General features: G+C 41.5%; 3 protein-coding genes across 3 annotated transcripts; 2 read left to right on the top strand and 1 right to left on the bottom strand.

The window, feature by feature from the left end:
• Nucleotides 1-901: 901 nt before the first annotated feature.
• On the bottom strand, nt 902-3998 carry LOC141764675 (keratin, type II cytoskeletal 8-like). Its single transcript, XM_074630053.1, has 9 exons — nt 3442-3998; nt 3090-3298; nt 2937-2997; nt 2736-2831; nt 2444-2608; nt 2214-2339; nt 1891-2111; nt 1744-1796; nt 902-1632 (listed from the first exon to the last, which is right to left on the bottom strand). The coding sequence occupies exons 1-9, from the start codon at nt 3835-3837 to the stop codon at nt 1493-1495; spliced, it is 1467 nt and encodes a 488-aa protein (XP_074486154.1). The 5' UTR covers nt 3838-3998; the 3' UTR covers nt 902-1492.
• A 9225-nt stretch (nt 3999-13223) lies between these two features.
• Nucleotides 13224-15727, top strand: LOC141764669 (keratin, type II cytoskeletal 8-like). Its single transcript, XM_074630042.1, has 9 exons — nt 13224-13729; nt 13873-14081; nt 14169-14229; nt 14331-14426; nt 14554-14718; nt 14823-14948; nt 15055-15275; nt 15370-15422; nt 15534-15727. Exons 1-9 carry the CDS (start codon nt 13325-13327, stop codon nt 15686-15688), a joined length of 1491 nt encoding a protein of 496 aa, XP_074486143.1. The 5' UTR covers nt 13224-13324; the 3' UTR covers nt 15689-15727.
• Nucleotides 15728-18926: 3199 nt separating this feature from the next.
• On the top strand, nt 18927-22313 carry LOC141764532 (keratin, type II cytoskeletal 8-like). The gene is made up of 9 exons (XM_074629831.1): nt 18927-19482; nt 20335-20543; nt 20636-20696; nt 20798-20893; nt 21021-21185; nt 21291-21416; nt 21523-21743; nt 21838-21890; nt 22002-22313. Exons 1-9 carry the CDS (start codon nt 19093-19095, stop codon nt 22154-22156), a joined length of 1476 nt encoding a protein of 491 aa, XP_074485932.1. The 5' UTR covers nt 18927-19092; the 3' UTR covers nt 22157-22313.
• The last annotated feature ends 3789 nt before the right edge of the window (nt 22314-26102 follow it).

The raw sequence follows: 26102 nt of genomic DNA, 5'->3' as shown, positions 1-26102 counted from the left end.
GACCAGACCCAGTCATTATTTGTGGGCTGTCTAGATCAGGAAACATGTGATTCAACAAGCCACTCAGATCTGGCTCCCCTTTCAAAGTCACATGCAGGCTCATTAGAATATATCATCCACAGCTTGAGAACTACCTTTGCAAAGGTGCTCCTTCACTCAGATCGTTGACTTGAGTAAAAGTAACTAAAAGTAAATACTCTGTTACAAGTAAAAGTCCTGCATTCAAAATCTGGTGGGACTGATTTTAACTACTTTATATAAAACTGGGTACCTTTATCCATAATATACATCATAATTTATTTGTTGATTATGCTTTATATTTTGTATTGATAAATTTAATCTGCTAAGTAACTAGTAACTAAAGCTGCCAAACAAATGTAGTGGAGTAGAAGTATAAAGTAACATGAAATGGAAATACTCAAGTAAAGTACAAGCAACTGAAAATTGTATTTAAATAGAGTACTTGAGTAAATGAACTTGGTTACATACCACCACTGAGCACCTTATTTTTCTCACAAGCCAATCAGAGCAGACTGGGCTTTTTTAGGAGGGGGGCTTAAAGAGACAGGCGCTAAAACGGAGCGCTTCAGACAGAGGGTGAATACAGGTATATGCAGACAGACAGTATGGGAAAAATAATGTGTTTTTTGAAGATTAAAGCATGTAAACATGTTCTAGCAGAAACCCAAAATACAAGTGTGAACCTGGAAATGAGCGTGATATGTCCCCTTTAAACACTAAAATGTAATTGCCGTGGGTCTTTCAATGGTTTGTACATGCATATCTGGCAGACTGCTAAACCAAGCAGGAAGTGAGTAGTAGAAAAGTGGCAATAAAACCCTCCTTTTTCTTTCATTTAACACAACAATAATGAAAGTGAGAGGCAATCATTTTGGTTCTCAGATTTATTTATTTTTGTATTCATTTGATGTCATTTGCTGCAACATTCATCAGTCATGTTGCTATGAAGTCTTTTACAAAATAAATCTGGTTATAGTTGTATCTTGAAGGCAAGGAAATGCAAAAAGTAAACATGGAAACATTTGAAAGAGCACTAAAAAGTACAAGCCAGTAGCCAATCAAAGTTCAAAGAGAAACATTTAAAGTTGCACAAATTCAAAGTTTTCATATTTCTCTGATGATCAGATCTGGTAAATTAGCAGTTCATCAGAGCACTACAGTACAAAAACTATGTAAATTGACAACATTGAGTACAGGTTTTCAAATATTTTCCTTGCTTAGTTTTAACACTTCATCAAAACCCTTGTGTTTTGTTGCCATGTTTACCTTCAGAAACCCTTGTTGAATTATGTTATACAGAACAGTAAGAAAAGCTGCCAGTGATCTTTGAAACAGAACTGGTGGCAGTGTAACACAATATATTCAGCTGTCTTGTTGAACATGCTTAACAGTATTGCATAGCACCATTAATGGGTTCAGACTGAGATCAAATTCAAGAGTTTCTGAAGGGGATGAGGGACGGCTCTCCTTTTTAATTGACTCTCCTGGAGCTGGATGATGTGACTGACTTGGTAATAATGCCACCATAACCACCAGACACACCACCATAACCACCAGACGAGCTGCTGCCACCGTAGCCGAATCCACCGCTGGAGCTGCCGCTGGAGAATCCTGGAGCAGAAAAAAAACATGCAAGTGTTGTCATTTATCCATCCATCTGTCAGTGTGGTCTGTTGGTTCAGGTATCACTTTTGATGATGATGTATAAAATCTGAAACTTACCACCAGAGGTCTGCTGCACGTGGATGGTTGCGCTTGCGCCTCCGCTATTCAGTCTAGTGGTGGAATAATGAGGAGTTAGTGTTTAATTCAGAGTTGAAGCTAATGCTGCAGCCGTTAAACTACATTGAATATTCAAGTCTATCCCACCTGCTCTCCTCTCCTTCCAGCAGTTTCCTGTAGGTGGCGATTTCGATGTCCAGGGCCAGCTTGACGTTCATCAGCTCCTGGTATTCGCGCACCTGGCGGGCCATGTCCTGCTTGGCTCTCTGCAGAGCATCCTCCAGGTCCCTGATGCGGAGCTTGGCATCCTTCACTGCCAGCTCACCACGCTCCTCAGCCTCTGCGATCTGAGCCTCAAGGTTGGCCCTCTGTGGAAAATTATGTTGATGGTTTAATAACTGCAAATCCTCTTAAACAATGAAGTGTTGAATATGGAATCATCCATGAAAAGGTCTTGAAATATACAGTACCTGTCCCTTGACAGACTCAATCTCATTCTGAAGACGGGCGATCATGCGGTTCAGCTCAGAAATCTCAGTCTTGGTTGTGCGCAGGTCGTCACCATACTGTCCAGCAGAGGACTGCATCTCCTCATACTATTATGAAAATAAAACAAGGTGTATCAACAACATGGTTGGGAGAGGTGTTGCAAGTGGATATAAAAGACACGGGATAAATCTCAAGTTTTCTTTTCACTCACCTTCTGTGTGTACCAGGACTCTGCTTCATTCTTGCTGCGGTTGGCAATGTCCTCATACTGAGAACGCACTTCAGCCACAATAGAATCCATGTCCAGGTTACGGCTGTTGTCCATCTCCACGACGACGGAGGTGTCCTTGATCTGGCCCTGCAGCTCACGAAGCTCCTACAGAACCAATGGTTGTTGCACAACAGTTAACTCTTTGTCCTTTATAGCTGATTTACACAAGGAGTGGATGATCATCAGCTTTAAATCAAATGGTTATGAAATATTAGATATTATAGATACATACAGCCTCATAGACGGCCCTGAGGAAGTTGATCTCATCCTGAAGAGCATCAGCCCTGGATTCCAGCTCCACCTTGTTCATGTAGGCAGCATCAACGTCCTGGAAAGAAAACCATGTAGAAACAGGAAGTGTTATAACTGGCCACATTGTAATAAACCCCAAGATTGACAAAAACATTTAATGGCCATCTTGATGTATTCACACCTTCTTCAGGATCACAAAGTCGTTCTCTGCAACTGCACGTTTGTTGATTTCATCTTCATACCTGTTGGAACACAAGGCAACGCTTTAGTACATCTGCTCCATTTTGAACAAGGTATATGTTATAAATAATGACCATGTCATGCAAGCACTCACTTCCTCCTGAAGTCCTCAACCAGACCCTGCATGTTCCTCAGCTCTCCTTCCAGCTTGACCTTCTCATTGCCCATCCCGTCGAGCTGTCTGCGCAGGTTGGCAATGTAAGCCTCGAACATGCCATCGATGTTGGAGCGAGTGGTGATCTGGTCCTGCATGAGGCTCCATTTGGTCTCCAGCATCTTGTTCTGCTGCTCTAGGAAACGGACCTTTGGAGACACAAAACCAGTTTTAGCTTTGTAGTCCAGGGAGAATGTAGCCCAGGGAGGGCATGCAGATCCCCTGTACTAAGATATTGAAGCCTACAGTAAATTGTACATAAGTCAGTCACACAGAATGCACAGGAACATACCTTGTCGATGAAGGAGACGAAGCGGTTGTTGAGGGTCTTGATCTGCTCCTTCTCATGGGTGCGGACAACCTGGATGTCTGGGTCAATTGCCAGGTTCAGAGGGGCCAGCAGGCTCTTGTTGACTGTAACAGCTGTGATTTGTGGAGCGATGAAGTTGCCGCCTGCTTGGCTAGAACCAAAGCCATAACCACCACCACCACCCATTCCCATTCCCATACCACCACCCATTGAAGACATACCAGAACCACCAGAAAACATGCCAAAAGCAGCTCCAGATCCAGCACCAGCACCAGCTCCAGCACCATAACTGCTTCTCTTTACAGAGTAGCTGTTAGTTGGTGCAAATGACCTCCTGGTGCTGCCACCAGAGCTTGAGACTGAGTATGCCTTCCTCATGTTTGCAGTGGTTAAGTTTGTCAATTCTCTGAGAAGAGGAGAACAGAAGATGAGCAGTCGTCAAAGGAGAGCCGAGTTCCTCTGAGTGTCTGACTGAAGACTCTGCTGGCTTTTATGTCTGTGCCAAGCAAAGGGGAGGACCCTCTTCAGCCACCTCAACCTGGACTCATTTTTGCTGTCCAGCCTCCTCAGGCTACACGCCTCTGGCTCTGAATGTCAGGAATGGCCTGCAAAACAGGTAGGGAGGGAATGTCAGAAGATATGCTGTGACACACTCTGCACTCGGACATGCTGAAGGGGAAGATAGCAAGAGATGAACAAGTCGAGCGAAAATGTGACTATGCATGGAAAAAGAGCCTATTCAAGTGTGTAACCCCTGTAGTGGTCACAGGGCAGTGAAATTAATTTCAAAAGGGACAAAAAGTAAACATGTATGGAAATCTCCTTTTCAAAAATAAAAATAGAGAATACAAATAAATCAATCAATTAATATTACAATCTAAGCCAGCATTAGTACCTTTCAATAGCCAAACAAATGCCTTTTTGAGTGCACTCAAATAGTTTCATAGTAGGCTTGAACATAAACCATATTAGAATATACTGTATAATCCATATGAAGCAGTCAATGCTCAGTTCTCCTTTGGTATGTTCACCATGTAAACCATGTCTTACACACCTCACATTTTTATAATAAATGTAACATTTAGGTGCATATATTTTTTGTATTCTCTCCCTGTGCACAAATGTTTGTAACACTGGTGGTACATAACCAGCCAGGGTGCAGTGCATAGAGAACACCCTTCTGCAATAGTCGTAGAGTAGCCTGCTCAATTAGCAGCAAAATTAAAAGAATTAAGATACAATTTACATTCCCTTTTTTATTCATTTCAAATTCTAGTGTTTTCATATCTAACAGCAGTGCAATTTAACAGGTGTAGCTCACATATTTCAGCATGAAAAGATGCTCTCTCCCTGCAGTACCACATGTCGGCTGTCACACGCCGACTACAGTAATTAATTACTCTAGTTTGGCTTAGCTGGAAATTTAATCGTTAAGACGTAGCAAAATGAGTAATTAACCGACGGCACAAAGATCCCTGGGTCGTCTCGGTCACTGTTGTCCTCAATACTGCTGGGTTACACATGCAAATTTATCAACTTCATATATTTTTTTACCAAACATATGACCAGTGGGGAAAAGATACCTGTTACACATTGTTACACTGTACTTTTCCATATATTACAAAGAGAGGAGGGCATGATGTTGTGAGTCCAGGAATGACCTTGTGGCCCATTCGCCATTTTCTCCACTATGCAGAGATCACAGGGATGATATAGCGTCTTCCATGCTGATATGTTTCAGAAAGTCCTGCAGCCATTTATTTAAGTTAAAACAATAGACATTTCTAAATTTCCAGTTCATAAGAATTATGCATTTTGTGGCAAAGCATGCTAAAACTACAATTATTTGTGCAGATGGACAATTGATGCCATTGAGTTTGATGCCCAGCAAGTATGTGGCTGCGCTGGACATATAACTACGTCCATGTTCAAGATCTTTGAGAGTGTATCTGTAACTACATCTCAGAAGACCTTAACAGCTAGACCTAACCATAGAGAGTGCACAAAGGTGCAACAATCCTGGCGTAAGTCTGTGAGGGTTTGATCCATCTTTTTAAGTCTAAGTCTTAAACATTTGGACAGTGATGCTGACTTATGCTCCAAATCCTGTCCCACTGAAGTGAGGTGAGTGAATCTTTTCTGTCTCTCAATATTGCTATTGGAGGAGGAAAGGAGAATAAGTTTATATTTGTCTGAAAGCATTCCCCTCTCATTTGCAAGTTTTTAGGCTGTTATGGTGGACAGATGGTCTAGGCAATTTATATACAGTAGGTACATTTTCAGATTTTTTTCGTGATGATAACTTTTAAATAAGAGAGAAAGGAGTATTCATTTTGATTGAATTTTGGTATCACCAAAAAGTTGGTATAGCCCTGTCCACAGTTATGGAGGTCACATATAGGCTCCATTTTGGGACCACTGTTGTTTTTAATTTCTATTAATGATATGCCAGTAGCAGTGACATCTAAAATGATGCTTTATGCAGATGACTATACCTTATTAGTATCCACTAAAGATACGAGAGTAATACAGTAAACACTTAGTAGAGAACTGTCTCTGGTAAGAAACTGTCTGATTGGCAACCATTGGAAAAGTGAGGGTCCTTTTTATTTGGCAATAAATGCAAGTCTTTTCTATGTCTCAATATTGCTGTTAGAGGAGGAAAGGAGAAACACGTTTATATATGTCTGAAAGCATTCCCCTCTCATTTGCAAGTTTTAAAGTTGTTATCTAGATGTTCATGGCAACCTATATAGGTATTTTCAGATTATTGTTGTGATAATAACTTTTAACTGCAAATAAGAGAGAAAGGAGGATTCATTTAGATTGAATGTTGTTATCATTACTGAAAATGGCATTATGGCATTGTCCTTCACAATTTGACCCATCTGATGCATTGGTGTCTTGATCAACGGGACATTATTGGTCTCATCACTGGGATCATGTCTGAAAAGTAAATTAAAAAAAGTATATGTATGTGCACGAGCAAGGCATGTATTCATCCCTACAGGGTCACACATGTGTTAAATAGAAACATTCCTAAAATAATTTAACACTGCAACCCTCCCCCTCCCTCCTTCTACTGGTTTGTCTTGTCTGTGCGATACCTTTGGCCTTGTATTGTCATAAGTCTTTTTTGTTATGTCTATCTATTAAATCTAATAAAATCTAAATGGAAAACACACATTGTACTCTTCCTCCATTACATTTCGGAGGGAAATATTCTGTTTGAAATTACATTTATTTGGCAGCAGCTATTAGTTACTTTTCAGTACTCTTCAAGACAGACAGATAAATCGGGCTATTAACCTAATAATAGGCTATATGAAGAAGTTCAAGTTGGCTACAACATAACCTGCTACAACATTAAAATGCTTCCATGTTAACACATACATAATAATCCAGGAATATAATAATTATAATAAGCCAACTGTAAGAATCCATTCTGGGTAATGAGTAGGCTATTTTTACTTTTGATACTAAAGGGAGAGTGGGTCAGTTTGGACAAGGGGACAGTAGGGACAATGGCTTTTTAACAAGTTACAAAACAACTATGCCTATGCAATTCACCATGCTCATACTCAGCCACACCCTCTTCACTTTCAACCTCACACTTGAGACCTTCTGACTATTCCTCACATTTTATTCAGTTTTGAAATATACAGCATGTAAATGAATTTTTGGCTCTTTTGTTATTTTGTGAAACAGTATTTTTCTCCAGTCTTTGTGTCAAATTATGATCACTTTACTCTTGTCAGCATTAAATCTGATATCAAAATCAGTAGCATATTTGGGAGAATACAGTATATTTAACAGATGTTGAAGACCAGCACTGCAGGCAGAAAATCTTACCAAATCATCTGCATAGATTCATTAGATTACCAAAACATAACCTGAAAAAATCAAACACAATACGTAAAAGTGCTTTTAACAGAAACAATTCAGCCAGTGTTAGCACAATAAGGAAATCAGTGACTATGTATTTTCAGTATGCAAGTGACTGAAATTAATGTTAAGAAATAAATGCACAAAATGGCTTCTGTCTATGTCTATTTGTCTGATTTAATGGTTTATTTGTTGTATGCTAGACACTTCATATGTTTATTGCTGGGTGGATTTCGAACCCAAAAGCAGAACTCGGACAGAGGGTTGCAAAAGTTCACAGTCAGCATTATTTGAGATAGGAACGGTGAGTTGATCCGGGGATGCGGTGGAGCGGGGCAGGCTGAAAGAGCTGACAAGGCGTTGGGCGAGGCAGGCAGGTATGGATCTCAGGCAGGGAATGAACCTGAGGCACAGGTAGAAAAACAGTTAAACAGGATTTGGGTAAGGAAAAAGTTGACTAGAGGTTGGTTAGTTAGGCCGAGGCGTTTGTAGCTACCACGTTGGTGAGCTGAACGATGTGGCGAAGACTGGTAGATATACTGCAGGAGCTTGATGAATGGATTGGTCTCAGGTGTGCAGGTTGATTGTCAGCAGGAGTCAGATGAGTGCCACGCCCAGACGAACACACACAGACAGAGAGAGCACAAACAAGAAACACGAGGAAGGGGGAAACAACAGAACACACTAGGAATGAGGGAGAGGCAAAGCTGGACCATGATATCATACATATCAAAACATTGTTTATGAGGGCTCGTAAAATTCACTATATGTGTTTTTGCAATTGTGGCATTGCTGGCTTTTTTTGCACAGACCCTTTCCTTTCCTTTGCACTATGTCTTTCAGATTATCCTCTAAATCACAGACTGTAGGTTTACATCCAGCTACACTATGTTGAAGAAATGGCTTTTAGGGGGCCAAGCACCAAATGTCCAACTGACTGCCTGTTGTTTTGTTCCTTTTTGTGTCTTTGTTTGAAAGGAATCTTAATATTCTTGATCATCGGAATTTCAAAATGATCTCACACGATTATACTGGTTGGACTGGATTCAATTCTGATCTGATCTGAAAATTGGGTATATCAAAGCAGATCCAAAGATTTCTGATCCTGAAGGATTCAAATTTGGTAATCCAATCCTATCTTTAATCCGGACAAAATGCTGCATTTTATATGCAAATATTTCAAAATTTAAGGTGGAAATGGATCAATTTGATGCCAAAATGTGGGATCCCACCTCAGAGGTGGATTTGATACAGATTGCATATTAAACAAAGCCAAACAATGGCAATTTTTCAAAAGTTAAGGGCGGATCTGTGGGGAATGTTGATGGTTCACTTTTAAGGCAGGGAGTTTGAATCATGGGTGTGGAGTTGCAAGGGGGACTAGACGGTGCACCTTGTTGAGCAATGCAGCACACCTGGGCAGAGCTACTTGAGAGGGAAAAGGGAAAACAGCATGGGGAACACATACAGCCGTAACAACCACTATGGAAATAAGTTTTTTTAGTAAGGCTTTTATTTGCAATCCTCTGGGAAATGTTTTGTGTCATGATAGTCTTTTGTGTTGTGATACTTTTAAATTCCTAACTAAAATCAAATCTAATCAAATCAAGCCTATAGTTTCACTTGTGGCTAGCCAACTGGGAGTCAGGCTCGGAATCAGGGGTGTTTCTAAAGTCCTGAAGCCAGCCAGGTAATGAACTCCTCAGTTTCCCGACGAGACATCTTCAGTGCAGCCTCTTTGTACCCCCAACTAGATGCTCTTTTCCAGTTCCCATACAGGCACATGAGAGAATAAGACAAATCAAACAGTTCATCTTCAAATTAGTCTGTTGGTTGCTTTGTTCCATCACAGTTTGAAGAGCAGGACAAGCAGGAGGGACCCAAAAGCAGACTCAGAGATGGGCAATGAAGATACTTTAAACACCCAGAACCGCCATGGAGAGATAGGACATTTTTTATCCCCTATGTACTGAACGTACTATAGTTTATGAGCACAGGACACCCGTGGAAGGGGAACACAAGAGGAGTAAGCATGATGGCAGGGAAATGGTGAATGAGGCTTTTGCAACCCTACAGCCACGTTCTGCGTTGGCTGAAAGTGTGTAGTATTTGGTGAAATAAGAGTGTCAGCATCGGCAGGGAATTCTTGGATCTGTAATCACATGGCTCACACAGAGAGTGACTGGGAAGAGGGAGGGACATTGGCTCACGCCATACAAACTTCACCACTTACAAACTGACAGCAACTTCATGTGACTACCAAACAGGATCAAAGTATTTAACCATAAAGATAATTCATAGGCCTAGGCCTAAGCAGAATGTATGCTTTTGTGCTTAGACCTGTATCACGTGTGTCTATTTTTAAATGTGCCCTGTGCACACAATGTTTGTATTGGCAGTTAATAGGGTAAGAAAAAAGATCCTTTCTTCATCTTCACCTAAGGCTGAGAGCGCTGGCAGTGATCATGCATTTAATTTTTGAATTTGGTCCCAGAGGAATTAAAGTTGAGTCATAATATTGCTGCAAGGCACATGCCAAGTTCTGAAGTTGTAACCATTCATGTTTCCACAAAAGCAGTTACATCATCATTAGAGCAATTACGGGTGACGCATCTTTTCTCCCAGAGAAAGGAAAAATTACTCCTGTTGTTACAAATCCAGCTTTAATCCTCAGTGACAAAAAAGCAGTCTCAAACTCCAACCTATTATTACTTGTACAAGGCATGAGTATGACAAAACAAGGACATAGGTTTTGCACAGACAAGACAAACCAGTGCAAGGAGGGAGGGGGAGGGTTACTGTGTTCAATTATTTTAGGAATGTGTTTCTTTTTAGCACATAGTGTTACTACAGGGACACATGCATGCATATGCTCTTACATCAAAACAAGTCCAATAATGTCCCGTTGATCAACATTCCAATACAAGGACATAAAATACATCGATAAGTGAAATTGTGAAGGACAACGCCATAATTACATTTTCAGAAATTATTTGTTATTTATTTTATTAGGAATTTAAAAGCATCACAATTCAAAAGAGTATCATGACTGAAAAAATCTCAGAGGACAGCACTTGAAAGCATCCAAAGTTGTCCTCGATGGAAACGACAAACTCAATGAAAACATAAAAATCGATGGAAACAAACATATTTCAACATAAAGCTACTATTCCCGCTTGCAGCTCCACGCCCATGATTCAAACTCCCTGCCTTAAAAGTGAACCATCAACATTCCCCACAGATCCGCCTAACTTTTGCTTTAAAAATTGCCTTGGTTTGGGTGTGTTTAATATGCCGAGGCAGGTTGTTCCATAAGAAGATCCCAGTATAGAAAAAAGAGCTTCTCGCTATTCTACTTTTAACACAAGGAACACTGTATGACATTATGCTTGTTTTTGTGTTGAAATTATTCCGGCTTCCATCCATGTCAATTGGACAGTTCATATATTCTGGGGCCCTTCTGTGAATAATATCAAACATACAGTATGATGAAGTTTCAGTTATTTAACTCAATCTTCAACAGGTAATAATCCAACTTGCTTCATATCTACTGGCTCAATATGAGTCCTAGGAGGAGCATTGAACACGTATCTGATAACCTTATTTTAGGCTACCCGCAATTTGTTTTTAAGCTTTTGGGAAAGTCCATTATACCATGCGGCGCAGTCATAGTCGAAGTGTCACTGGATTGATGAGGCAACTAAAAGTTTCTTCACCTTAAAGTTAAAAAAAACGAGTGTAATGTTATAAAAACTTAAGCTTTTTGTAATTTTAGACAAGGTTGTAGCTGCAATTTCCTCTCCAGAAATAGATTACTATAGATAGTAGATAAATAGAGACTCCAAGATATTTGGCATTGGTTTTGAATTCAATTATATTTCTTTAACACTGTACCTTAATTGTATCACTTTTCTTAAGTTTGTGTTTAGTACCAAATAAAATGGACTCTGTCTTTCCCAATTGTTTGTTGTCAATCAGCCAGTTCCTTACCAGGGACAGTTAATTGTTCCCTGTACTACTTTGGTATCTTTATTGGATACTAATAAGGTAGAGTCATCTGCGTACAGCATGATTTTAGATGTCACTGCTACCGGCATATCATTAATATAAATGAAAAACAACAGTGGTCCCAAAATGCAGCCTACATGTGACCTCCATAACTGTGGACAGGGCTATACCAACTTTTTGTTGATAACAAAATTCAATATAAATGAATACTCCTCTCTCTCTTATTTGCAGTCATAAATTATTATCACGGAAAAAGTTAAGGTCTTCTGGGATGTAGTTACAGATACACTCTCAAAGATCTTGAACATGGACGTAGTTCTATGTCCAGCGCAGCTACATACTTGCTGGGCATCCAGCTCAATGGCATCAATTGTACATCTGCACAAAATTGTTTTGTTTTAGCATGCCTTGCCACAAAATGCATAATTCTTATGAACTGAAAAATTTGAAAGGCCAATTGTTTCAACTTAAATAAATGGCTACAGGACTTTCTGAACCATATAAGCATGGAAGAAGTTGCATCATCTCCGGCATATCTGGATAGTGCAGAAAATGGCGAATGGGCCACAAGGTTATTCCTGGACTCACAACGTCATGCCCTCCTTTCTTTGTAATATATGGAAGAGTACAGTGTTACAATGTGTAACATGGAAATACTAGTTGAGTAAAAGTACTTGGTGACTTTTCCCCACAGGTCATATGTTTGGTAACTTCAAAAAACATATTAGAAGTTGATACATTTGCATGTGAAAACAAGCAGTATTGAGGACAACAAACAAAAACAGTAACCGAGGTGATCCAGGGACTTTTGTGCCATGGGTTAATTACTCATTTTGCTATCTTAACGATTAAAATTCCAGCTAAGCCAAACTAGCGTAATTAATTACTGTAGTCGGCGTGGGACAGCCAACATGTGGTACTGCAGGCAGAGAGTATCTTTTCATGCTGAAATTTGCGAACTACGCCTGTTGTATATTACTGCTGTTAGATATTAAAACACAATTTTCTGCACTCTTTACACTGAATGAAAAAGGGGAATGTAAATTGTAGATCATTTCTTTTAATTTTGCTGTGAATTGAGACTATTACAGAAGGGTGTTAAAATATATGCTGCACCCTGACTGTTCTGGTTATGTTCCACCAGTGTTAAAAACATTTGTGCATAGGGAGAAATTATGAAAAACATATTCACCTAAATGTTACATTTATTATAAAATGTGAGGTGTGTAAGGCATGGTTCATGACAAGATGAAAAACCCCAAGTTAATTTTGTTTTTCTTATCATTAAGTGCATCCAGAACTAAAACTGAGGAAACTTGAACATACCAAAGGAGAGCTGAGCCTTGACTGCTTCATATGAATTATACAGTATGTTCTAACATGGTTTATGTTCAAGCCTACTGTGAAACTATTTGAGTGCACTAAATAGGGTATTTGCTTGGCTATTGAAAGGTACTAATGCTGGCTTAGGTTATAATATTTATATATTTATTTTTTCTAAAAAGGGGATTTCCATACATTTTTAAGTTTTTGCCCTTTACTCATTTGCAACACCTCCTGAGTAGCCTCTAATGTTCATTTCACTTGACCACTAAGCAGGCTACAGGGGTTACACACTTCAAGATGCTCTTTTTCCTTACATAATCACATTTTCGGTCCACCTGTTCATCTCTTGCTATCTTCCCCTCCAGCCTTTCTGGGTGCAGGGTGTGCCACTGCATATCTTCTGACATTCCTTCCCTACCTGTTTTACAGGCTACTCCTGTCATTCAGAGGTGGAGGGGAGGCTGGGTCGCAAAAATGAGAGTCCAGGTTGAGGTGGCGGAAGAGGGTCCTCCCCTTTGCTTGGCACAGACATAAAAGCCGGCAGAGTCTTCAGTCAGACACTCAGAGGAACTCGGCTCTCCTTTGACGACTGCTCATCTTCTGTTCTCCTCTTCTCAGAGAATTGACAACCTTAACCACTGCAAACATGATGAGGAAGGCATACTCAGTCTCAAGCTCTGGTGGCAGCACCAGGAGGTCATTTGCACCAACTAACAGCTACTCTGTAAAGAGAAGCAGTTATGGTGCTGGAGCTGGTGCTGGTGCTGGATCTGGAGCTGCTTTTGGCATGTTTTCTGGTGGTTCTGGTATGTCTTCAATGGGTGGTGGTATGGGAATGGGAATGGGTGGTGGTGGTGGTGGTGGTTATGGCTTTGGCTCTAGCCAAGCAGGCGGCAACTTCATCGCTCCACAAATCACAGCTGTTACAACCAACCAGAGCCTGCTGGCCCCTCTGAACCTGGCAATTGACCCAACCATCCAGGTTGTCCGCACCCAGGAGAAGGAGCAGATCAAGACCCTCAACAACCGCTTCGCCTCCTTCATCGACAAGGTATGTTCCTGTGCTTTCTGTGTGACTGTCTTATGTACAATTTACTGTAGGCCTCATTATCTTTGTACGGATGACCTGTATGCTCTCCCTGGGCTACATTCTCCCTGGACTACAAAGCTAAAACTGGTTTTGTGTCTCCACAGGTCCGTTTCCTGGAGCAGCAGAACAAGATGCTGGAGACCAAATGGAGCCTCCTGCAGGACCAAACCACCACTCGCTCCAACATCGATAGTATGTTCGAGGCCTACATTGCCAACCTGCGCAGACAGCTCGACGGGATGGGCAATGAGAAGGTCAAGCTGGAGGGAGAGCTGAGGAACATGCAAGGCCTGGTTGAGGACTTCAGGAGGAAGTGAGTGCTTGCATGACATGGTCACTATTTATAACATACCTTCAAATTGGAGCAGATGTACTAAAGCGTTGCCTTGTGTTCCAACAGGTATGAAGATGAAATCAACAGACGTGCAGTTGCAGAGAACGACTTTGTGATCCTGAAGAAGGTGTGAATACATCAAGATGGCCATTAAATGTTTTTTTAATCCTGGAGTTTGATACGTGGCCAGTTATAACACTTCCTGTTTCTACATGATTTTCTTTCCAGGACGTTGATGCTGCCTACATGAACAAGGTGGAGCTGGAAGCCAGGGCTGATGCTCTTCAGGATGAGATTAACTTCCTCAGGGCCATCTATGAGGCTGTATGTATCTATAATATCTAATATTTCATAACCATTTGATTTAAAGCTGATGATCATCAACTCCTTGTGTAAATCAGCTATAAAGGACAAAGAGTTAACTGTTGTGCAACAACCATTGGTTCTGTAGGAGCTCCGTGAGCTGCAGGGCCAGATCAAGGACACCTCTGTCGTCGTGGAGATGGACAACAGCCGTACCCTGGATATGGATTCTATTGTTGCTGAAGTGCGTTCTCAGTATGAGGACATTGCCAACCGCAGCAAGAATGAAGCAGAGTCCTGGTACACACAGAAGGTGAGTGAAAAGAAAACTTGAGATTTAGCCCGTGTCTTTTATATACACTTGCAACACCTCTCCCAACCATGTTCTTGATACACCTTGTTTTATTTTTATAATAGTATGAGGAGATGCAGTCCTCTGCTGGACAGTATGGTGACGACCTGCGCGCAACCAAGACTGAGATTTCTGAGCTGAACCGCATGATCGCCCGTCTTCAGAATGAGATTGAGGCTGTCAAGGGACAGGTACTGTATATTTCAAGACCTTCTCATGGATGATTCTGTATTATTAACACACTTTATTGTTTAAGATGATTTACAGTTATTAAACCATCAACATAATTTTCCACAGAGGGCCGGCCTTGAGGCTCAGATCACAGAGGCTGAGGAGCGTGGTGAGCTGGCAGTGAAGGATGCCAAGCTCCGCATCAGGGACCTGGAGGATGCTCTGCAGAGAGCCAAGCAGGACATGGCCCGCCAGGTGCGCGAATACCAGGAGCTGATGAACGTCAAGCTGGCCCTGGACATCGAAATCGCCACCTACAGGAAACTGCTGGAAGGAGAGGAGAGCAGGTGGGATATACTTGAATATTCAATGTAGTTTAACGGCTGCAGCATTAGCTTCAACTCTGAATTAAACACTAACTCCTCATTATTCCACCACTAGACTGAACAGCGGAGGCGCAAGCGCAACCATCCACGTGCAGCAGACCTCTGGTGGTAAGTTTCAGATTTTATACATCATCATCAAAAGTGATACCTGAACCAACAGACCACACTAACTGATGGATGGATAAATGATAACACTTACATGTTTTTTTTCCACTCCAGGATTCTCCAGCGGCAGCTCCAGTGGTGGATTCGGCTACGGTGGCAGCAGCATGTCTGGTGGTTATGGTGGTGTGTCTGGTGGTTATGGTGGTTCGTCTGGTGGCATTATTAGTAAGTCCTCAGTCACATCATCCAGCTCCAGGAGAGTCTATTAAAAAGGAGAGCCGTCCCTCATCTCCTTCAGAAACTCTTGAATTTGAGCATGTTCAACAAGACAGCTGAATATATTGTGTTACACTGCTACCAGTTGCGTTTCAAAGATCACTGCAGCTTTTCTTACTGTTCTGTATAACATAATTCAACAAGGGTTTCTGAAGGTAAACATGGCCTTAAACACACAACGGCCAGGTCAGTTCTTTCTGTACTTACGTCCAAGGAAAAAAGGTTTTGATGAAGTGTTAAAACTAAGCAAGGAAAATATTTGAAAACCTGTACTCAATGTTGTCAATTTACATAGTTTTTGTACTGTAGTGCTCTGATGAACTGCTAATTTACCAGATCTGATCATCAGAGAAATATGAAAACTTTGAATTTGTGCAACTTTAAATGTTTCTCTTTGAACTTTGATTGGCTACTGGCTTGTACTTTTTAGTGCTCTTTCAAATGGTTCCATGTTTAGTTTTACATTTCCTTGCCTTCAAGTTAAAACTATAACCAGATTTATTTTGTAAAGCCTTCATAACAACATGGCTGATGACTGCTGCAGCAAATGAGATCAAATGAATCAGAAAAATAAATAAATCTGAGAACTAAAATGATTGCCTCTCACTCATTATTATTGTGATAAATTAAAGAAAAAGCTTTGGAGGGTTTTACTGCCACTTTTCTACTACTGGCTTCCTGCTTGGTTTAGCAGTCTGCCAAATATGCATGTACAGATCCCTTAAAGACCCATGGCAATTACAGTTTTTTTTGTTTTTTAATGTTTGAAGGAGACATACAGTATTATACTCATTTCCAGGTTCATACTTTCCAGGTTCGGGTTTTTTACTATAACAAGTTTTCATGCTTTAATATGCAAAAAAACATTATTTTTCTCATACTGTCTCTCTGAATATACCTGCTTTCACCCTCTGTTTGAAACGCTGTATTACCGCCTGTCTCTTTAAGCCCCCCTCTCAAAAATTGAGAGCTCTGATTGGCTTGTGTAAAAAATATGGTGCACCTTTGCAAAGGTAGTTCTCAAGCTGTGGGCGATATATTCTAATGAGCCTGCAAGTGACACAGAAAGGGAAGCCAAATCTGCATGGCTTTTCACAGTTTGTGAGTTGTCCCCTTTAAGTAAGTTTACATTTTTTTTTGTATAAAAAGGGGACTTAAACAATTGGCTGCAGTGGAATGTATACAGTATGTGTGTATATGTGTTTTCATTTCTCATTCTGGCATCTTACTTATATTATAGTGTTTTTTCTCCCATACAATGTGGAACATCCCAATCCTGTACTACAGATAGCTACCATACTAAACAGTTTGGAAATCTGACTATGTCTATGAAAAAAACATCTTTCTCTCTATGGAAGATAGAGGAAGGTGCCATGATCTCTTTTCCCAGGGAGTCCCATTTGATCACTTTCGAGCTTTACCGCTGAGTTATAGGTGTTTATTTTTGTGTAAATGTTATAGGGATAGTATATTGCAAGTTATGCACAGCAAGTTGCATACATATAATCAAAACTTGATCATTTGCATTGAAAAAGGGAATATGTAAATCACTGATTCAGTCAGTATTGTCTTATGTTGCTCCAATTGCAAACTATCCATCCATCCATTCATTCATCCATCCATCTATCCATCGTCTACCGCTTATCTGGGGCCTCCAAAACCTCCAAAGGAAGGCATCCAGGAGGCATCCTGATCAGATGCCCGAGCCACCTCAGCTGGTCCCCTCTGACGCGAATGAGCAGCGGCTCTACTACGAGTTCACTACGGATGTCTGAGCTCCTCACCCTATCTCTAAGGCTGAGCCCAGCCACCCTACGCCTCCAGGCTCAGCTCCCCCTTCACCAAAACAATCCGGTACAATGCCCGCTTAACTCCTGATGCTGCACAGAACCGCCTGTCTATCTCCCGCTCCATTTTACCCTCAATCATGAACAAGACCCCGAGATAGTTGAACTCCCTCGCTTGGGGCAGTGACCTCACTCTACCCTGGCGGAGGCCAACACCCACTGGAAACGTATTTTACTTTGTGCCGTGTATACAGACACAGCTCTCACTTTGGTTATACAAGGACCAGATGGCTCATAGCAACGACCCTGGAACCCCATATTCCCGCAGTACCCCCCCAGGACTCCCCGTGGGACATGGTCGTTAGCCTTTTTCAAGTCCACAAAACACTTGTAGACATGATGGGCAAACTCCCCACGAGGGTAAAGTGCTGGTCCACTGTTCCATGGCTAGGATGAAATCCAAATTGCTCCTCGGAGCCTCCTTTCCAGCCCCCTGGAATAACCTTCCCAGGGAGGCTGAGCAGTGTGATACCCTGATAATTGGAGTACACCGTCCAGTCCCCCTTTTTAAAAATAGGAACCATCACCCCGGTCTGCCACTCCACTGACACTGTCCCCAACCTCCATGAGACACTGAAGAGGCATGTCAAGACAGTCAAACAATGTCCAGAGCCTTCAGCATCTCAGGGCAAATCTCATCCACCCCTGGCGCCTTGCCATCGAGGAGCTTTTTGACTACCACAGCGGCCTCTGCTAGGGATATGAATAAGTCTTCCCACGAGTCTTCAACATCTACAGAGAACGTGTTGGTCAGGTTCAGGAGTTCCTCATAGTGCTCTTTCCACCGCTCAACAATGTTCCCAGTCCGGGTCCATAGTTCTCCTCCCCTGCTGAACACAGACTGAGCCAAGCCCTGCTTTCCCTTTCTGAGTCGTTGGTTTGCCAGAACTTCCTTGAGGCCAACCGAAAGTCCTTCTCCATAGTCTCCCCAAACTCCTCCCACACCCAGGTTTTTGCTTTGGCGACCACCGCAGCTGCAGCCCTTCTGGCCAGCTGGTACCTGTCTGTTTACCATGACAGCCACAGTTCAAGCTGACTGTGAAACTATTTGACTGCACAAAATAAGGCATTTGTTTGGTAATTGAAAGGTACTAATGCTGGCTTAGATTGTAATATTTATTTATTTATTTTTCTAATAAGGGCATTTTCATACATTTTTACCTTTTTGCCCTTTACTCATCCACATCCCCTCCCGAGTAGCCTCCAATATTAATTTCTCTCTTTTTCCTATTCCATTTTATCTCTCACTCTTTCCCTTCAGCCTGTCCGGGTGCAGGGTGTGTCACGGCTTATCTTCTAACATTCCTTCCCTACCTGTTTTGCAGGCCACTCCTGTCATTCAGAGTCAGAGGCGTGTAGCCTGAGGGGGCTGGACAAAAAAAGTTAGAGTCCAGGTTGAAGGGGCTGAAGGGGATCCTCCCCCTCGCTCGGCACGGACATAAAAGCCGGCAGAGTGTACAGTCAGACACTCAGAGGAACTCGGCTCTCCTTTTGAAGACTGCTCAACTTCTGTTCTCCTACCACCTACAACCTTTACCACTGCAAACAAGATGAGGAAGGCATACTCAGTCTCAAGCTCTGGTGGCAGCACCAGGAGGTCATTTGCTCCAACTAACAGCTACTCTGTAAAGAGAAGCAGTTATGGTGTTGGTTCTGGAGCTGGTTCTGGAGCTGGAGCTGGTGGTCTTGGTTTTGGTTATGGTATGTCTTCAATGAGTGGTTCTGGTATGTCTTCTATGGGTGGTTCTGGTAGTTATGGCTTTACTTCTAGCCAACCAGCAGGCTGCTACATCCCTCCACCGATCACAGCTGTTACAACCAACCAGAGCCTGCTGGCCCCTCTGAACCTGGCAATTGACCCATCCATCCAGGTTGTCCGCACCCAGGAGAAGGAGCAGATCAAGACCCTCAACAACCGCTTTGCCTCCTTCATCGACAAAGTATGTTCCTGTGCTTTCTGTGTGACTGTCTTATGAACAATTTACTGTAGGCCTCATTATCTTTGTACGGGCGATCTGCATGTTCTCCCTGGGCTACAATAACTTCTAGCAGCTATGAAAAGTGAATCATTTTATTTTCCTGCTTAAACCTGTAATTGACGAGAAATTACCAAAAAGTTTAAACTTTAGCATATAGTACTATATAGTAGCAACAAATTGCTCACTAGATGCAAAGCTGACAAAGCAGCTGTGAATCTTATCTCTGTGATGTTGTATCCTTCAATGAGTTACAGCCTCTGGGATTAGGAAAGCATATAAAAATATCGAAGTCTGTCCCTGATTGTGACCCCATCTTACACTGGCAACTATCCAAAATCTACCTGAAAGTAACAGTTGGCCAGTTGGCCTGTCTGAGCCTGTCCAAGCCTCTCAGCCCACTATCTAAACATGGGTGTGGTGGGGATTATAGTACAGTGACTTACCTGGAGAGAGATCTATCTGCACTATGCCCACAGAGTCCAAAGTCTGGCATTTGTAAATTGCACCTATCACCTGGTTGTTAAGGACAACAATGCCGATTGCAGAGCAGTAAATCCACTTTCCCTTGTATTTCATACAATCACACATCTGTGTTAATGTTTGCATGGGAGTTGTCCTTTATGAAGAGTGACACTCTCTTAACACTATAAGTTGGCACTTGGACAAAAACTCACAAAACAAAGCACTTGGCCTTTCAAAATCTGATACCACAATGACACACCCTTTTTGCCCTTATCGCTCCCATTAATAATGATTTTCAAAAAAAATTTTAAACCACATCTTACAATCTTTCCTGGTTTTGTGTCTCCACAGGTTCGTTTCCTGGAGCAGCAGAACAAGATGCTGGAGACCAAATGGAGTCTCCTGCAGGACCAGACCACCACCCGCTCCAACATCGATGGCATGTTCGAGGCCTACATTGCCAACCTGCGCAGACAGCTCGACGGGCTGGGCAATGAGAAGGTCAAGCTGGAGGGAGAGCTGAGGAACATGCAAGGCCTGGTTGAGGACTTCAAGAATAAGTGAGTGCTCGCATGACATGGTCATTATTTATAACATATACCTTCGTCAAAATAGAGCAGATGTACTAAAGCGTTGCCTTGTGTTCCAACAGGTATGAAGATGAAATCAACAAACGTGCAGCTGCAGAGAACGAGTTTGTGATCCTGAAGAAGGTGTGAATACATCAAGATGGCCATTAAATGTTTTTTTAATCCTGGGGAATGATACCTGGCCAGTTATAACACTTCCTGTTCCTATATGATTTTCCTTCCAGGATGTTGATGCTGCCTACATGAACAAGGTGGAGCTGGAAGCCAGGGCTGATGCTCTTCAGGATGAGATCAACTTCCTCAGGGCCGTCTATGAGGCTGTATGTATCTATAATATCTAATATTTCATAACCATTTGATTTAAAGCTGATGATCATCCACTCCTTGTGTAAATCAGCTATAAAGGACAAAGAGTTAACTGTTGTGCAACAACCATTGGTTCTGTAGGAGCTTCGTGAGCTGCAAGGCCAGATCAAGGACACTTCCGTCATCGTGGAGATGGACAACAGCCGTACCCTGGATATGGATTCTATTGTTGCTGAAGTGCGTGCTCAGTATGAGGACATTGCCAACCGCAGCAAGAATGAAGCAGAGACCTGGTACAAACAGAAGGTGAGTGAAAAGAAAACTTTAGGTTTATACCCTGTCTTTTATATACACTTGCAACACCTCTCCCAACCATGTTCTTGATACACCTTGTTTTATTTTTCATGATAGTATGAGGAGATGCAGTCCTCTGCTGGACAGTATGGTGACGACCTTCGCGCAACCAAGACTGAGATTTCTGAGCTGAACCGCATGATCGCCCGTCTTCAGAATGAGATTGAGGCTGTCAAGGGACAGGTACTGTATATTTCAAGACCTTCTCATGGATGATTCTGTATTATTAACACACTTTATTGTTTAAGATGATTTACAGTTATTAAACCATCAACATAATTTTCCACAGAGGGCCGGCCTTGAGGCTCAGATCGCAGAGGCTGAGGAGCGTGGTGAGCTGGCAGTGAAGGATGCCAAGCTCCGCATCAGGGACCTGGAGGATGCTCTGCAGAGAGCCAAGCAGGACATGGCCCGCCAGGTGCGCGAATACCAGGAGCTGATGAACGTCAAGCTGGCCCTGGACATCGAAATCGCCACCTACAGGAAACTGCTGGAAGGAGAGGAGAGCAGGTGGGATAGACTTGAATATTCAATGTAGTTTAATGGCTGCAGCATTAGCTTCAACTCTGAATTAAACACTAACTCGTCATTATTCCACCACTAGACTGAACAGCGGAGGCGCAAGCGCAACCATCCACGTGCAGCAGACCTCTGGTGGTAAGTTTCAGATTTTATACATCATCATCAAAAGTGATACCTGAACCAACAGACCACACTGACAGATGGATGGATAAATCATAACACTTACATGTTTTTTTTCCACTCCAGGATTCTCCAGCGGCAGCTCCAGCGGTGGATTCGGCTACGGTGGCAGCAGCATGTCTGGTGGTTATGGTGGTGTGTCTGGTGGTTATGGCGGTATGTCTGGTGGTGGTATTACCAAGTCCTCAGTCACATCATCCAGCTCCAGGAGAGTCTATTAAAAAGGAGAGCCGTCCCTCATCCCCTTTAGAGAGTCTTGAAATTTGTTCTCAATCAATACAGATTGATTTTGTAAAAGCCTTCATAGCAACATGGCTGATGAATGTTGTAGCAAATGACATCAAATGAATCTGAATAAAATAAATTGGAGAACTAAAATGACTGTTTCTCACTCTCATTTCTAATAAATGAAAGAAAAAGCTTAGTAGGGTTTTACTGACATTTTTTCTACTACTCACTTCCTGCTTGGTTTAGTAGTCCGCCAGATATGCATGTGCAGATCCCTTAAAGAACCATGCCAATTAGAATATCTTTCTATCTATGGAGGATAAATTGTAACAGCTGCTTTTGTATTCATTAAGGAAGATGCCATAATCTCTTTTCCCAGGGAGTCCTATTTGATCACATTCAAGCTTTACCGCTGAGTTATAGGTGTTTGATTTTGTGTGCATGTTAAAGGGATAGTAGTATTGAAAGTTATGCACAGCAAGTTGCATACAAAACTAGGATTCAAACATAATATAATCAAACATAAAGATCAAAGTATTTAACCATATAGATTATTCATAGGCTTACCTGCTTCACAAACAGGGCCAAGCCAGGTTTATGTGTACTGTTACTGTCAGCAGCCAGAATACTGCCCACACCCAGGTGGACACACACAACCAGGAGGACACGTAGAGTTATACTCTCAATCAAGTAAGTGTTTGAACAAAGCACAATGTATGCTTTTGTGCGGTTACCCGCTTTGACCTATGTGTGTGTATTTTTTAAATGTGCCCCGTGCACTCAAAGTTTGTCTTGGCAGGTTAACAAAAAAGATCCTTTCTTCATCTTCACTTAACGCTGAGAGCGCTGGCAGGGATCATGCATTTTTTGTTTAACTTGCTCGCAGAGGAATTCAAGTTGAGTCATCATATTGACACAAGGCACATGCCAAATTCTGAAGTTGTAACCATTCATGTTTCCACAAAAATCAGTTCCATCGTCATTAGAGCAATTACTGGTGATGCATCTTTTCTCCCGAGAAAGGAAATTACTCCTGTTGTTTCAAATCCAGTATTAAACCCCGCTGACAAACCAGCAGTCTCAAACTCCTTATTAACAACCTATTATCACTTGTACAAGGCATGTGGACTTGTTGTTCTCCTCTGTGCATCAGTATTACTGTCAGTAACGGTTGATACAGATTAAGGGGCAGTTAATTATATTTATCTGTAACTGAGCACATCTGTAGGGGAGGAGCAGAAGACGGAAGAGGAAAAGCACCAGCCATTACATGCTACACAGAAGCTAATAGTATGCTCTATAGGCAGGTTGTCCTTGAAAAGGACCACTGGTCTTATTGTTCGACATTTTAGCCATTTCTCTATGTCAACAGCACCAGACAATACATCTCAGAAAACAGGCAATGTGCCCCCTTAGAATAGAGTAACAGCCCTACAGGAGAGCATTAACACACAGGACGTGCAGCTTCAGCTTGAATAGTCAGACAAGTTGATAAACTGGTTTATTCTGTTTCCTGTGTGCTTCAACTGAGGTGTTAACATGAAGCAGCTTTAGTCTGACTGAGCCAGAAGGAGTGCATCAGGGAACGCTTGTTACTTTATAAGACGTGCTCTCTTTTATTATTTCTATAACTTTTTTTGTTGCTACCAGCCCGTTTGCACTATTGTATATTGTATACTGTATATTTGTATGTTTTTAATAGTGTGTTGTGTGTATTGTAAGTACCTCTGCTGTATTTGGAAGAAGGCAAAGACAAATGTCTACTGAAGTGGACAATAAAGTCAATCTAATCTAAATTTTTTATTATAAATTAAACAATCAAATGTGATGTATATACAACTATTGTGACCTTTAACCTGCAATAACTGTTTTTTTGGCCACTGGGGGGCAGCGGTTGAAGTGGAGAACTTGTTAGAAAAAAAAGGCAGAAAAACTTGTTTGACAATGGTGTAACTGAATAAACACTGTTTAAAATAACAGTGGTATACCTTTGTAACATGAGTGAACAGTGGTGTTTACACATGAATAGAGTGGTGCAAGAATGAGTCCTAAAATCAGGAAATAAGTTAGTATTTTAGCATTTCCGGTTCCCTCGTCTGGAAGTCAATGTTTTTTTTTTAATATGTTTTTAGTTAGATGCCTGAAATAAGGTCTGTGGTTAACACAAGCTTAAGAGATCAAGAATATTAAGATTCCTCTCAAACAAAGACACAAGAACGTATCAAAGATGGGCAGTCAAATGCACATTTGGTGCATGGCCCCCTAAAAGCCATTCCTCCAACATAGCTGGACATAAACCGGCAGTCTGTGATTTAGAGGATAGTCTTAAAGACATAGTGGGAAAGAAAGGAAATGGTCTGTGCAAAAGTACTAACAATGCCACAACTGCAAAAACACACTGAATTTTATGAGCCCTCATAAACAATGCTGACGATACGGAGCACACAAAACAACAAATAAACCATTAAAGCAGACTAATAGACACACCCTTTGGGGGAAGCCATTTTTGTTGTCTTTACATTATTTCAGTCACTTGAATACTTAAAATACATAATGATTGATTTTTTTTTTATTGTGACACTGGCTAAGTTGTTTCTGTTGCAAGCGCTTTTATGTCCTGTGTTTGATTTTTTTATTGCAGGTCATCTGGTCCAATGAACAGGAAGGCAATCCAGGCACTCCAAAATCTTAGAACAAGTGACAACAAGGAAGGGAAATATTAAAAAGCTTTTATTGTCGTGGATTAATCCAGCTCCTTCGCATGAAAAGATGTATAAAGGCCACAATAAAGTGAGATTTGTCAAGTATTTAATACTTATCAACAAGGGAGTGGACAAATATGCTTGCTTTATGCAAATGTATGTATATATATATTATTGGAAATCAATCAACAACACAAAACAATATGAATATTGTCCAGAAACCCTCACAGGTACTGCATTTAGCATACAAAATATGCTCAAATCATAACATGGCAAACTGCAGCCCAACAGGCAACAACAGCTGTCAGTGTGTCAGTGTGCTGACTTGACTATGACTTGCCCAAAACTGCATGTGATTATCATAAAGTGGGCATGTCTGTAAAGGGGAAACTCGTGGGTACCCATAGAACCCATTTTCTTCACATATCTTGAGGTCAGAGGTTAAGGGGGTGTGGCTATGCCAGTTTTTCAAAATTTAGCAAGTTTGAAGTGTTATTTAGCCTCCTTTGAGACAAGCTAGTATGACATGGTTGGTAACAATGGGTTCCCTAGGTTTATAATTCTATATGATAAAAGTATATTTCATATGAATCACTCTAGCTTTAAAACTGACCCAACTATAACCTAAAAATCGCAAGTTGCGCTATTGCCTTAAAGAAATTAGTTACGTTAAAACGAATTTGCGTTAACTTTGACAGCCCTAATTTCTTTGCATATTTATTTTAGGCTCTTCATAAATATATAATGTAGTGTAAAATGAAGATGATAATTTATATTATGTTATTCTGGCACTTTAAATAGCATTCGTCAGCTTTTATTTTCTTACGAATCAGGTTTTCAGAAAACACACACGTGATCTCAGACACTGCACAGCTGCTGCGTGAAGAAGCACAATAATGAGGTATTGATTGAAGGGGGGGCTCTTCTACAGGACTGGAAGAAATCCTCAGGAGTGATTGAAAAGATTGACCTTACCCTTAACCAGAGCCCGGCACCACGATCGATAAACATTACACCTTCCACAAACGCCGACACCTCGATCGATACTGGTGAATATTAGCAGCCACGATTGGGAGTGCTGATGAGCGTTGTGCTGCATGTGGAGTGGGTAAGGGTCAAATCACTTAGTGTCTTTGTCAGGAAGTAATGACGTAGATGTGTGTGTGTGTGTGTGTGTGTGTGTGTGTGTGTGTGTGTGTGTGTGTGTGTGTGTGTGTGTGTTAGCATAATGTCCAGG

The sequence above is a fragment of the Sebastes fasciatus genome, chromosome 1 (assembly GCF_043250625.1).
Source record: "Sebastes fasciatus isolate fSebFas1 chromosome 1, fSebFas1.pri, whole genome shotgun sequence".
Taxonomy (NCBI): Eukaryota; Metazoa; Chordata; class Actinopteri; order Perciformes; family Sebastidae; genus Sebastes; species Sebastes fasciatus.
Note: the sequence above shows the minus strand (reverse complement) of the source record. Positions and strands in the feature narration are given on the sequence as shown.

Excerpts from the sequence above, each read along its gene's own strand:
- LOC141764669 (XM_074630042.1), top strand. The coding sequence starts at position 13,325 with ATGATGAGGAAGGCATACTCAGTCTCAAGCTCTGGTGGCAGCACCAGG. Across the intron at positions 14,427-14,553 it reads TCAGGGCCATCTATGAGGCT|GAGCTCCGTGAGCTGCAGGG; the intron begins GTATGTATCTAT and ends TTGGTTCTGTAG. Across the intron at positions 15,276-15,369 it reads CTGGAAGGAGAGGAGAGCAG|ACTGAACAGCGGAGGCGCAA; the intron begins GTGGGATATACT and ends TTCCACCACTAG.
- LOC141764532 (XM_074629831.1), top strand. The coding sequence starts at position 19,093 with ATGAGGAAGGCATACTCAGTCTCAAGCTCTGGTGGCAGCACCAGGAGG. Across the intron at positions 19,483-20,334 it reads TTGCCTCCTTCATCGACAAA|GTTCGTTTCCTGGAGCAGCA; the intron begins GTATGTTCCTGT and ends GTGTCTCCACAG. Across the intron at positions 20,697-20,797 it reads AGTTTGTGATCCTGAAGAAG|GATGTTGATGCTGCCTACAT; the intron begins GTGTGAATACAT and ends TTTTCCTTCCAG.
- LOC141764675 (XM_074630053.1), bottom strand. The coding sequence starts at position 3,837 with ATGAGGAAGGCATACTCAGTCTCAAGCTCTGGTGGCAGCACCAGGAGG. Across the intron at positions 2,609-2,735 it reads TCAGGGCCGTCTATGAGGCT|GAGCTTCGTGAGCTGCAGGG; the intron begins GTATGTATCTAT and ends TTGGTTCTGTAG. Across the intron at positions 1,797-1,890 it reads CTGGAAGGAGAGGAGAGCAG|ACTGAATAGCGGAGGCGCAA; the intron begins GTGGGATAGACT and ends TTCCACCACTAG.